Source organism: Pristiophorus japonicus, chromosome 1, assembly GCF_044704955.1.
Source record: "Pristiophorus japonicus isolate sPriJap1 chromosome 1, sPriJap1.hap1, whole genome shotgun sequence".
NCBI classification, from domain to species: domain Eukaryota; kingdom Metazoa; phylum Chordata; class Chondrichthyes; family Pristiophoridae; genus Pristiophorus; species Pristiophorus japonicus.
Window position 1 is genome coordinate 176,452,829 of NC_091977.1, and position 12,216 is coordinate 176,465,044.

The window sequence follows — 12,216 nt, forward strand, 5'->3', positions numbered from 1 at the left end:
ACCTCCAATGAGCTTGCAGACGAGCTGCATGCTCTGCAAAACCTGCTAACCACCACGTGGCAGAGGAAGATCGGTCCATGGTGGATCAAAGCAATTTCGAGCTTCAGAGAGGAGGCAGATGCTGAAGTACATGGGATGCACACATTTTTGACGAAATGTTCACCTACAATGCTAAATGTAAAATTGAATGGCTTACCGGTAGCCATCGAACTGGACACTGGCACTAGCCAGTACATCATGAGTAAAAAGATGTTTGAGAGACTGTGGTGCAACAAGGCACTCAGACCAGCCCTGAGTCCCATCCACACGAAACTGAGAACGTACACCAAAGAGCTTATCATGGCAGCGCCATGGTCAAGGTCACCTACGATGGCACGGTGAACGAACTGCAACTCTGGATTGCCCCACACTGCTTGGAAGGAGCTGGCTGGGCAAAATCCACTGGAACTGGGATGACATCTGAGCGCTATCACATGTCAATGAGGCCTCATGTACACAGGTTCTTAACAAATTTCCTTCCCTTTTTCAGCCAGGCATTGGAAACTTTTCCGGGGCGAAGGTGCGGATCCACTTGGTCCCAGAGGCATGACCCATCCACCACAAGGCGCGAACGGTACCTCACATGATGAGGCCGAGAGTGGAAATCGAGCTGGACAGGCTGCAACGTGAGGGCATCATCTCCCCAATGGAATTCAGCGAGTGGGCCAGCCCGATTGTTCCAATACTCAAAAGTAATGGCACGATCAGGACTTGCGGCGATTATAAAGTAACTATTAATCGTTTCTCACTACAGGACCAATACCCACTATCTAAGGCAGATGACCTTTTGCGACGCTGGCAGGAGGCAAGACGTTCACCAAGCTCGACCTGACTTTGACCTACATGACTCAGGAGCTGGAGGAGTCTTCGAAGGGCCTCACCTGCATCAACACGCACAAGGGACAGTTCATCTACAGCAGCAACGATCTTCCAGAGAAACATGAAGAGCCGCTTCAAGTCGGTACCACGCACGGTGGTTTTTCAGGATGTCATATTGGTCATGGGTCGGGACACCGTCGAGCAACTACAAAACCTGGAGGAGGTCCTCCAGCGACTGGATCGCATAGGGCTGCGGTTGAAGAGGTCGAAATGCGTCTTCATGGCAACAGAAGTGGAGTTTTTCGGGAGAAAGATCGCGGCGGATGGCATTCGACCCACAGACGCCAAGACAGAAGCTATCAGGAACGTGCCGAAGCCACAGAACGTCACGGAGTGGCGGTCGTTCCTGGGACTCCTCAACTATTTTGCTGACTTCCTACCGGGGTTAAGCACCCTCTTAAAGCCCCTACATGTGTTATTGCGTAAAGGTAAGAACTGGGTATGGGGAAAAAAACAAGTAATTGCTTTTGAGAAAGCCAGAAACATTTTATGCTCCAACAAGCTGCTTGTATTGTATAACCCGTGTAAAAGACTTGTGCTAGCATGTGATGCATCGTCGTACGGAGTCGGGTGTGCATTACAACAAGCTAACGTTGCGGGAAGTTGCAACTTGTCGCCTATGCTTCCAGGAGCTTGTCTAAGGCCGAGCAGGCCGACAGCATGATTGAGAAAGAGGCATTAGCGTGTGTGTTCGGGGTAAAGAAAATGCATCAGTACCTGTTTGGCCTCAAATTTGAGCTGGAAACCGATCACAAGCCCCTCATATCCCTGTTCGCTGAAAACAAGGGGATAAATACTAATGCCTCAGCCCGCATACAAAGGTGGGCACTCGCGCTATCAGCGTATAACTATACCATCCGCCACAGACCAGGCACCGAGAACTGTGCGGATGCTTTCAGTCGGCTACCATTGCCCACCACGGGGGTGGAAATGGCGCAGCCTGCAAACTTGTTGATGGTGGCGCAGCCCGCAGACTTGTTGATGGTCATGGAAGCGTTTCAAAATAATAAATCACCTGTCACGGCCCACCAGATTAGGACTTGGACGAGCCAAGATCCTCTGCTGTCCCTAGTAAAAAACTGTGTACTGCATGGGAGCTGGGCCAGCATCCCCGTTGAAATGCAAGAGCTAATCAAGCCGTTCCAGCGGCAAAAGGATGAGCTGTCCATTCAGGCAAACTGCCTGTTGTGGGGTAGCCGTGTAGTGCTACCCAAAAAGGGCAGAGAGACGTTCATCTCGGATCTCCACAGCACACACCCGGGTATAGTAATGATGAAAGCGATAGCCAGATCCCACGTGTGGTGGCCCGGTATCGACTCTGACTTAGAGTCCTGTGTACGGCAATGCAGCGTGTGTGCTCAGGTGAGCAACATGCCCAGAGAGGCATCACTAAGTTTGTGGTCCTGGCCCTCCAGACCATGGTCGAGGATCCATGTCGACTATGCGGGCCCGTTTCTCGGTAAAATGTTCCTGGTGGTGGTGGATGCTTTGTCAAAATGGACTAAATGTGAAATAATGTCGGGAAGCACCGCCACCGCCACCATTGAAAGCCCGAGGGCCATATTTGCCACCCACGGCCTGCCTGACATACTGGTCAGTGACAACGGGCCATGTTTCACCAGTGCCGAATTTAAAGAATTAATGACCCCCAATGGGATCAAGCATGTCACCTCGGCCCGGATTAAACCAGCCACCAATGGTCGGGCAGTACAAACATCAAACAGAGCCTCAAACAAGTCACAGAAGGCTCACTCCAAACCCACCTGTCCCGAGTACTGCTCAGCTACCGCACGAGACCCCACTCGCTCACAGGGGTGTCCCTGGCTGAGCTACTCATGAAAAGGACACTTAAAACCAGAGTCTTGCCGGTTCACCCCAACGTGCATGATCAGGTGGAGAGCAGGCGGCAGCAACAAAATGTAAATGATGGTCACGCCATTGTGTCACGGGAAATTGATCTGAATGACCCTGTGTATGTGCTAAACTATGGACATGGTCCCAAGTGGATCGATGGCACGGTGATAGCTAAAGAAGGGAGTAGGGTGTTGGTAGTCAAATTAGACAATGGACAAATTTGCAGAAAGCACCTGGACCAAATGAGGCTGTGGTTCACAGACTGCCCTGAACAACCCACAGCAGACACCATCTTTTTCGAGCCCACAACACACACCCAAAAGATCAACGACACCACCCCGGACCAGGAAATCAAACCCATCACGCCCAACAGCCCAGCAAGGCCAGGTTCACCCAGCAGCCCTGCAGGTCCAACAACACGCCAGCCCAGCGAGGGCACAGCCAACATACCAGAACAGACATTTGTACCGAGGCAGTCCACCAGGGAAAGAAAAGCACCCGACCGCCTCACCTTGAAAATAGTTTTCACTTTGACTTTGCGGGGGGAGTGATGTTGTGTATTTGTAAAGCATGCTCTCCCATGTTCCGCCACCAGGGAGCGCATCCCCTGAAGTCCCAAGGGATCCCAGCATCCCTTGGGAGCACTGTATATAAGCCGGCCCCTAAGGCATGTTCCTCACTCTGGAGTGTCTTAATAAAGACTGAGGTCACAGTTACTTTAACTTCCCTGTGTGCAGTCTCATCCGTGTTAGGAACACAATAGGACTAATACTGGCTAAATAGCCTAACACTTTGGTCAAGTCTTAACCTCTGAGGTGGATGAATGCTGGTTACTAACCTAACACCTCCAACAGCTTGAAGGACGACCCGGCAGAAGTGACCACTGCTGCAGGCTGTACCACTCTGCCTCGCCGTACACCTGTGCATCCGTTTCACTCCGCGTAGATCGCACTCAACTGTCACTGGTTGTATGTCAATTATACCTATCTTAAATGTATGTAGTGTCTGATTATGCTTTAAAACTGTAGCTCTTTAATAAAATACCTTACAAATCCTAAGAACTTTTGGGTATTTTTTTGTAACCTGTAACCCTAATCCTCCAACTATTTTTTTCGCAGAGTCCCGGCCATGGTCGCTAAGCACAGCACTCTGCTTGAGTGCCGGGCTGATCGCGTGGCCCCCCCGCTCCATGGTGGTCCAGATAGGTCCCTTTTCAATTTGCAGAGTCTGCAGTGTGGGCCATTCCCTCTAAGCTAGGGAAGAACCCTTGAACGTGGCAGCGCTGCATGGCCCGGTGTGCTGAGGTGCCCGCCCAGTTCGTGCTCCAAGAAGGAAGTGGAGCGCTTGATTCAGCACTCCAGTTCCTTCCGGGGGCGGTTGTTATGTCTGTAAGCCTGTAATTACCATGTCTAACCACCAGAGGGCTTATCCCCTGTAGTCCCACAATCCCTTGGGAGCACCTGTATATAAGGAGGCCTCACTGGCTGGAGAGGCACTCTGAGATCTGTAATGAAGGACTACAGGCACACTTACTTTGAGCTTGCAGTAGCTAGTCTGACTCTTCCATTGACTCTGGATCAGTTCCTATGGAGTGGAGGGTAGCCAATGTAACCCCACTTTTTAAAAAAGGAGGGAGAGAGAAAACAGGGAATTATAGACCGGCCAGCCTGACCTCAGTAGTGGGTAAAATGATGGAATCAATTATTAAGGATGTCATAGCAGTGCATCTGGAAAATGGTGACATGATAGGTCCAAGTCAGCATGGATTTGTGAAAGGGAAATCATGCTTGACAAATCTGGAATTTTTTGAGGATGTTTCCAGTAAAGTGGACAAAGGAGAACCAGTTGATGTGGTATATTTGGACTTTCAGAAGGCTTTCGACAAGGTCCCACACAAGAGATTAATGTGCAAAGTTAAAGCACATGGGATTGGGGGTAGTGTGCTGACGTGGATTGAGAACTGGTTGTCAGACAGGAAGCAAAGAGTAGGAGTAAACGGGTACTTTTCAGAATGGCAGGCAGTGACTAGTGGGGTGCCGCAAGGTTCTGTGCTGGGGCCCCAGCTGTTTACATTGTACATTAATGATTTAGACGAGGGGATTAAATGCAGTATCTCCAAATTTGCGGATGACACTAAGTTGGGTGGCAGTGTGAGCTGCGAGGAGGATGCTATTAGGCTGCAGAGTGACTTGGATAGGTTAGGTGAGTGGGCAAATGCATGGCAGATGAAGTATAATGTGGATAAATGTGAGGTTATCCACTTTGGTGGTAAAAACAGGGAGACAGACTATTATCTGAATGGTGACAGATTAGGAAAAGGGAAGGTGCAACGAGACCTGGGTGTCATGGTACATCAGTCATTGAAGGTTAGCATGCAGGTACAGCAGGCGGTTAAGAAAGCAAATGGCATGTTGGCCTTCATAGCGAGGGGATTTGAATACAGGGACAGGGAGGTGTTGCTACAGTTGTACAGGGCCTTGGTGAGGCCATACCTGGATATTGTGTACAGTTTTGGTCTCCTAACTTAAGGAAGGACATTCTTGCTATTGAGGGAGTGCAGCGAAGATTCACCAGACTGATTCCCGGGATGGCGGGACTGACCTATCAAGAAAGACTGGATCAACTGGGCTTGTATTCACTGGAGTTCAGAAGAATGAGAGGGGACCTCATAGAAACGTTTAAAATTCTGACGGGTTTAGACAGGTTAGATGCAGGAAGAATGTTCCCAATGTTGGGGAAGTCCAGAACCAGGGGTCACAGTCTGAGGATAAGGGGTAAGCCATTTAGGACCGAGATGAGGAGAAACTTCTTCACCCAGAGAGTGGTGAACCTGTGGAATTCTCTACCAATTCACTAAATATATTCAAAAGGGAGTTAGATGAAGTCCTTACTACTCGGGGGATCAAGGGTTATGGCGAGAAAGCAGGAAGGGGGTACTGAAGTTTCATGTTCAGCCATGAACTCATTGAATGGCGGTGCAGACTAGAAGGGCTGAATGGCCTGCTCCTGCACCTATTTTCTATGTTTCTATGTTTCTATGTTTCATTCAAGACATAAAATCAGCAATGTGAATTTTTTGAGGGGTGAAACTTTAGCGCCCGGCACCAAGTTTCGCACCTCCCAACTGTTATTGCCCCCAAACAGGACGATAACGAATTTCACCCCCTAGATGTTGGACAAGCTATCTAACATCACAAAGACAATGACTGAGGGAGGTGACGGAGTTGTAGAGCTGAGTGCCATCAACATACATGCAGAAGTTAACCTCATGTTTACATCCTGAAGGTTTGCAGGTGACAAGATCCAAGGGGAATCTGGAATTTAAAAGTAGAAGTTACATTTTCAGACCTCCTTGCTGCCTGCCCCTCTCAGATGCTCTGATCTATATATCAGGTCCAGATGCAAGGCCTAACACTGCGTCTGGGCGCTTTTCCCATGAACCTTGAGAAAATGAGGTGGGATGGCCAGGAATTTCCCTTCACCCCTCTTTTAATGAAGAATCTTTTGCCTGCGCCTTTTGTCGGCACATACCGCTCCACCCCGCCCCCAAGGGAAACCCTGCAAATCACAGAGTAATGTAAAAGGTGTGGAGAGCTGCATAACAGATCGCCGCCTCAATTTGATGTGTTTTTGTGCCCGAGAAATAAATGTTCTCGGAGCCCCAATATGTTTTGGTCAGCCCACCAAGGATCATTTCAATCATGTTAAGGTTGTTCCACTCAGTTGTCCAGGATAAAAATATATTACTCTCAAATAAAACAAATAAAGAAGCAGAGCAAATCAGAAATTCTTACCCTGGAATGAAATCTGATTGGTTAGATACAGAAGCTAGCTCATAGATCCAGGAATCCAAATCACCGGCTGTAGCAATGAGGGTTTTGGTTCCATTTCGTGAAGGAGCAGTGACAGAAAGCATACGATTTGATGGCGGGAGTTCCTGCACCAATGTAAACTGGCTGGTTGCTGAATTCCATGTGTAAAGGGCTGACTGATTTCCACCAGCCAGCAGGAGATGAGCTAAAAAAAATTCTAAAATTAATATTTGCATAATATGCTCAATTCATCAGAAATAAAACACTATCATATCGCATAGCCATTAATTTGTACCATACTGGAGGGCAGCCCCCACCCCCATAATGGTTAATCGAATATTATCTAGAATTGAGAGCCCTTTAATCCCCTTTCATCAACAGGTAAATTGATTGAGGTTCACAAACTTCTCTTTTTCATTCTAAACTGAAAGTTCCCCATTTTTAAATAAATTCTGAGCAGTCCAACTCCTGCTGGTCTCCTAACCCAAAACCCCAACTTGTAAGAAAACTGTTAATATTGTGTTAGTATTCTGGCAGATAATTGAGAAAGTGGGAAAAAGATGGAGCATAATTGAGGTTCTATAGTAACTGATTTTTATTGTCACATATTGAAATCATTAGGTGAAATTAGTATTTAATATATGCAATTTGATCACATCAACTGATTAAATTTTATCTGAACCCTGATTACAACCAGCAGTATATTTATTCAAGATTTTTCAGTTATGTTTATAAATCTGATAAGTGGCGATCATTCAGTAAATATTAATAAGCTTTATACCTATCTTACAGAAATAATTGTGAAAGAGATGGCAGTGGGGATTTTCTGATCAACCAGATCGCCACCTACTTGACAAAATGCACGATTTTGGAAGGCAGAGAGCGCCGGCATTAGAAGCTCCTGTCTCAAGCCAGTTGAAGCTTCATTTAATTATTAATTTTGGGGCACTGATATCCCACACGCTATTTCCTGATATTTTGGTGCGCAAGTTATCATTTCTAAATCATGATCATGTGCAATAGGTGCCCAGAGTAACGAGGTAATGTTAATTAAATAGGTCACTGAAAGGACACAGCAATGTTAAATAAGAGTTTTTCAGTTATTTAACTGTTTTTCTTCATTCATTTGCGGCTGGCACTTAGGCTCCCATAAGCCTTTCAGCAAATTGTTCTAATTTGTTTTTGCTCCAACACTATTATTGTCACCAATGGGAATCCCCTTATCTGAGGTGTTCGGTAGAAGAGGAAGACCAATGGAAGGTTATAAGGATGCACAAGAGGCGCTCTGTGACTATTTGCTGGAACCCACACATCCACATCTCCAGACAGAGGTAAACATACTCTGCTTTGACAATCAGTGCTAGTGGAGGCTTCTCTTCGCAAAGTAAGCCTGGACAGAAGTCCCAATGGTCATCACTAAGATATGCGAGTGCCTGATTAACCATACTTTTGGACCCTTCTTCAGAAGGACCCCATTATAGTATGTCATGCTTTCAATGGTGCTGTATTAAAGAAGGCACACCATGGTGAATAAGAACCAGAGCAGCCTAATTGGCCACAAATGTCAAGATGCCACCAACTGTTTCTGTAGGTCCCGGCACAGATAGTTGGCAATGTCCATGGGGAAGTATCTTTACAGGGTCTTGATCATCAAGGAGGTAGATGCAGATGGACACCTGCAGCTAACAGACAGCATGGGACTGGGCACATTCAATGGAAGTAATGATAGGCTACAGCCTAAATTTGGTTCCACCCCCTTGCAGGCGTGCTGCAATGCTGACCCATGAGGATAGTTTTGTGTATCTGTAAAGCATGCAGTCCCATGTACTTCAGCATCTGCCTCCTCTCTCTGAGGCTCGAAATTGCTTTGATCCACCATGGACCGATCTTTCTCTGCCACGTGGTGGTTAGCAGGTTTTGCAGAGCATGCAGCTCATCTGCGAGCTCGTTGGAGGTGCCCCATTGTTCCACAGCTCTTTCAAACATACCCTTTGAAGCAGCATGAATAGGCTGAATGGAAGCCTCCACAACGCCAACAAGGTGTGAATTGCCTTGCATTCATCCTTTGTTGCAGACTCTGAGTCATCTGGGTCACCTGAGGCCTGCTGGCAGTTGCAGACTCGTGGGTTCTGCCCTGGACATTTGTGCTCGCAAACACAGTTCCAGTTAATTTATGAACATTGCTAACACTTGTGTGCTGAGAGATTTGTTTGGTGTTATCAGTGGTGGACATAAAAGCCTCTGCTATCGCAATGGCCTTACTGAGGGTCGGTGTCTCTACAGTCAAAAGTTTTCATGGGATGGTCTCGTGGCCAATGCCCAGTACAAAAAAGTCTCTGAGCATCTGCTCCAGGTAGCTATCAAACCTCACATTGTCCTGCAAGTCGCCTTAGCTCGGCGACGTAGCTCGCCACTTCCTGTCCTTCAGATTGCTGGCACGTGTAGAACCGATATCTCGCCATCAGCACGCTCTCCCTCGGGTTAAGATGTTCCTGAACCAGTGTACACAGCTCCTCGTACGACTTATCTGTGGGTTTCACCGGAGCCAGAAGATTCTTCATGAGGCTGTAGGTCGGTGCCCCGCAGACCGTGAGGAGGATCACTCTCCTTTTTGCAGCGCTTCCTTCTCCGTCCAGCTCGTTGCCTACAAAGTACTGGTCTAGCCGTTCGACATAGGCGTCCCAGTCCTCACCCTCCGAGAACTACTCCAGGATGCCCACAGTTTGCTGCATCTTTGCATTGGATTTGTATACTCGTCGCCAGTTATTGTGTTCCTAACACAGATGAGACTGCACACAGGGAAGTTAAAGTAACAGTGACCTCAGTCTTTTTTAAAGCACTCCAGATTGAGGAACAGGCCTTCGGGGTCGGCTTATATACAGTGCTCCCAAGGGATGCTGGGATTCCTTGGGACTTCAGGGGATGCACTCACTGGTGGCGGAACATGGGAGTGCATGCTTTACAGATACACAACAGATAGTGTAGTTGAATGGCACAGAACCCTCTTTGCAACTACCTCAACACTGTAAAAATAAAACTTTGATCATATAAACTGTACAAGATAATTATAAATTTTATACACTAATCTTTCTGCGCACCATTTATTTTTCATAAAGAGTTCCATGATATACTTGATGGTTTGATGAGTTCATTTCTGGAGTCTTACCAAAGCCAGAGGGAGCTGTAAAAAGGTAGATACTTCTCACAATGTTAACAGGAATAGACTGGACCAGTGTTAAAAAGGGCTGTCCTGGCTCCCAAATGTACACAAGACAGGAAGTATGGTTGCCTGTGAAGCACAACAAATACCAATTTAGTTAATGCATTGATGAATAAATAATGTGCTATATTCAAAAGTGGCAAAAATAAAGAATCTGAAAGCCCTTTAATGAGCAAAGTTTAATGACAATAGTATCCTCAAAGAACTAGAGTTGTTTGTAAATTGCAGTTTAAACACAAACTATTTCTAACAAAATTAAAGTTTATTTGACTGTGAAAAAGCAACAGAATTGTGCAAAACATCTGATGTGTCCTTACACTAATTCATGCTGTGTCCACCAAGACCTCCACACTGGAAGTGCAACTTACCCCTCTTATATCCTTGTTGGGCCAAGATTTATGTACCATTATTAGTAACATAAAACAGGCACAATATCTTGTTTTAGTTGTTCCACCTCCACTGGGCTTGACAAAATGGATGTGTAACAATTTAGCTCCACTCACAGCTGCAGTCACATGTTAAGGTAGTTGGTGGCAAGCTCCCTTCTCTGAAGAACATTAGTAAACCAGTGGATTTTTAATGATAATCTCAATTTTAAACTGGTATGGTAGGATTATGAACTCACAACATCCGGGCTGCTACTCCAGGACCATAACGACTAGAAGTGCCCTACATCTTGAGCCAATGGCAAAAGTGCAGAACATTAACATGTGTGTTTACTGTATCTAAACGTGAGCATTCCAGTTTATCAAATTCTTTTTCAAAAATATGGCTCCAATACAATAAAAATATATACAATAGTGACATTTAACTAGACATGGTTTAATTACCAAAGGGTACCAGTATAACAGGTTGGTAGAATGTTAATATCTATTTAAAAATGAATTACTAAATAATCATCCAAATCACTGACCTTCTATGGCAGTATAACCAAAGACGAGGTAGACATCTGCCCCAACTATCATGCTGCTAATATGCGTTGCTCCATGGACCGTCAAATTCTGGGGGTTGCTGAACTGGTCATCACGCCATTGATAGAGGACAGATACTCGGTTGAAGCTGAACTGGGAAACAGCCAGGTACAATAGATTTCCTCGGTTAAACAGAGTAAGGCCGGTAGCCCCATTGGTAGGAAGGTTTTGGTGTAAAATAAATGACTGCCCATTCCACCTATAGATCTGTGTGCATATCAATTGAACATACTGTTAATGTTAAACCTGAGAGGGTGTTCAATTTACTCACTTGTGAAATCGTATTGTTTTTATTTTAGCTATGAACACATCATGTGAGATTTAAAAATAAATAGTGGGAGAAATTGGACTGCATCTTGCTCCTTTTTCAGCGGTAAAACAGGTGTTAAAGAGAAGAAATTTGGGTGGCGATCAATCAGCATCGGAAGTGTGTTGGATTGCGATATTGTTCAGGTCCTTTGCCGGTTTCAGGATGTTTTTATGATATTAAACTGTGGCAGCATCTAATTCACTCATCCTTAAGCCCGGCCAGCAAATCATGGTGGGAACAGTTGGGAAGCTGGCTGTCGAAGCTGTATTTGAGGTGCATGAAAAACTCTGGAATATTCCACCCTGACTCTATAACACATTTAAGCACCTTCACGGGGCCACGTTAATCATTACACATCACTAGTTGAACTTCACTATAATCTACACACCTTGATATACCCCGTTGTCTTCCTCCCTCAAGAACTTGTCAAGCAGCATCTTAAAGTACTGCAATGTACCCATGCTTGTCACATGTGGAAGTGGACATCTTGTCACACTGGTTCCAGAAAGTAACAATTCTATGAGAAAAATGTGCAGGCTGTGGCCAAGGCTGAGTCTCAGATTGGGATCTGGTACAGCTGGCTGTGAGGGCAGTGGTTAAGCTGCGAGTTAACGGAAAGGTGTCTGTGAGGGCCGAAACTGTGTGAAACAGAGGCACAGTGCTGGGATCGGAGATAGATACCAGAGCCTAGGACTGCAGAAGTGGGGAAATCTACAGCTTTAGCGTGTGGATGTTTGACAGCAGGTGGGAATAGAAAGGGAGGTAGAAAACTGCTTTGGGGTAGTTGTACAATGTGGAACCGCAATCTAGTTGCTGAAGCGTCAGCTGTACAAGGTTGGGAGCGAGCAGGGAGGACCAAGTTGAGGCCAAAGCACCGAGACCTCACCCCAATACAGGAAGAAGTTTAATGAACTGACAAGGGCAGCAAAATTAAGTTAAATGGCTCCAAGCTGTTCACTTTCTACTCTGAGACAACTGACAAATATTTACCCTAAAAATTCAGTCCACAGCCAAAGAAGTTCACCTTAAGCGCAAAGTGACCTGCGGTTACTCATTCACATGGATGTCTCCAATTATACAGCAATAACATAGGCAATGCATGAATGAACTATGAAGAGTCAACTTCCTGGA

The 12,216-nt window shown here is 46.0% G+C and overlaps 1 protein-coding gene across 5 annotated transcripts in view; it reads right to left on the reverse strand.

The window, feature by feature from the left end:
• The window catches only part of adgrv1 (adhesion G protein-coupled receptor V1), an 892,784-nt gene that overhangs the window by 542,066 nt on the left and 338,502 nt on the right, over positions 1–12,216 (reverse strand). For all 5 annotated transcript variants that reach the window (XM_070885047.1, XM_070885038.1, XM_070885028.1 and 2 more), the window contains 3 exons: positions 10,718–10,982; positions 9,751–9,873; positions 6,567–6,789 (listed from right to left, as the gene is read on the reverse strand). In XM_070885047.1, the coding sequence (XP_070741148.1) occupies positions 6,567–6,789; positions 9,751–9,873; positions 10,718–10,982 (611 nt within the window). The remainder of the gene's footprint in view (positions 1–6,566; positions 6,790–9,750; positions 9,874–10,717; positions 10,983–12,216) is intronic.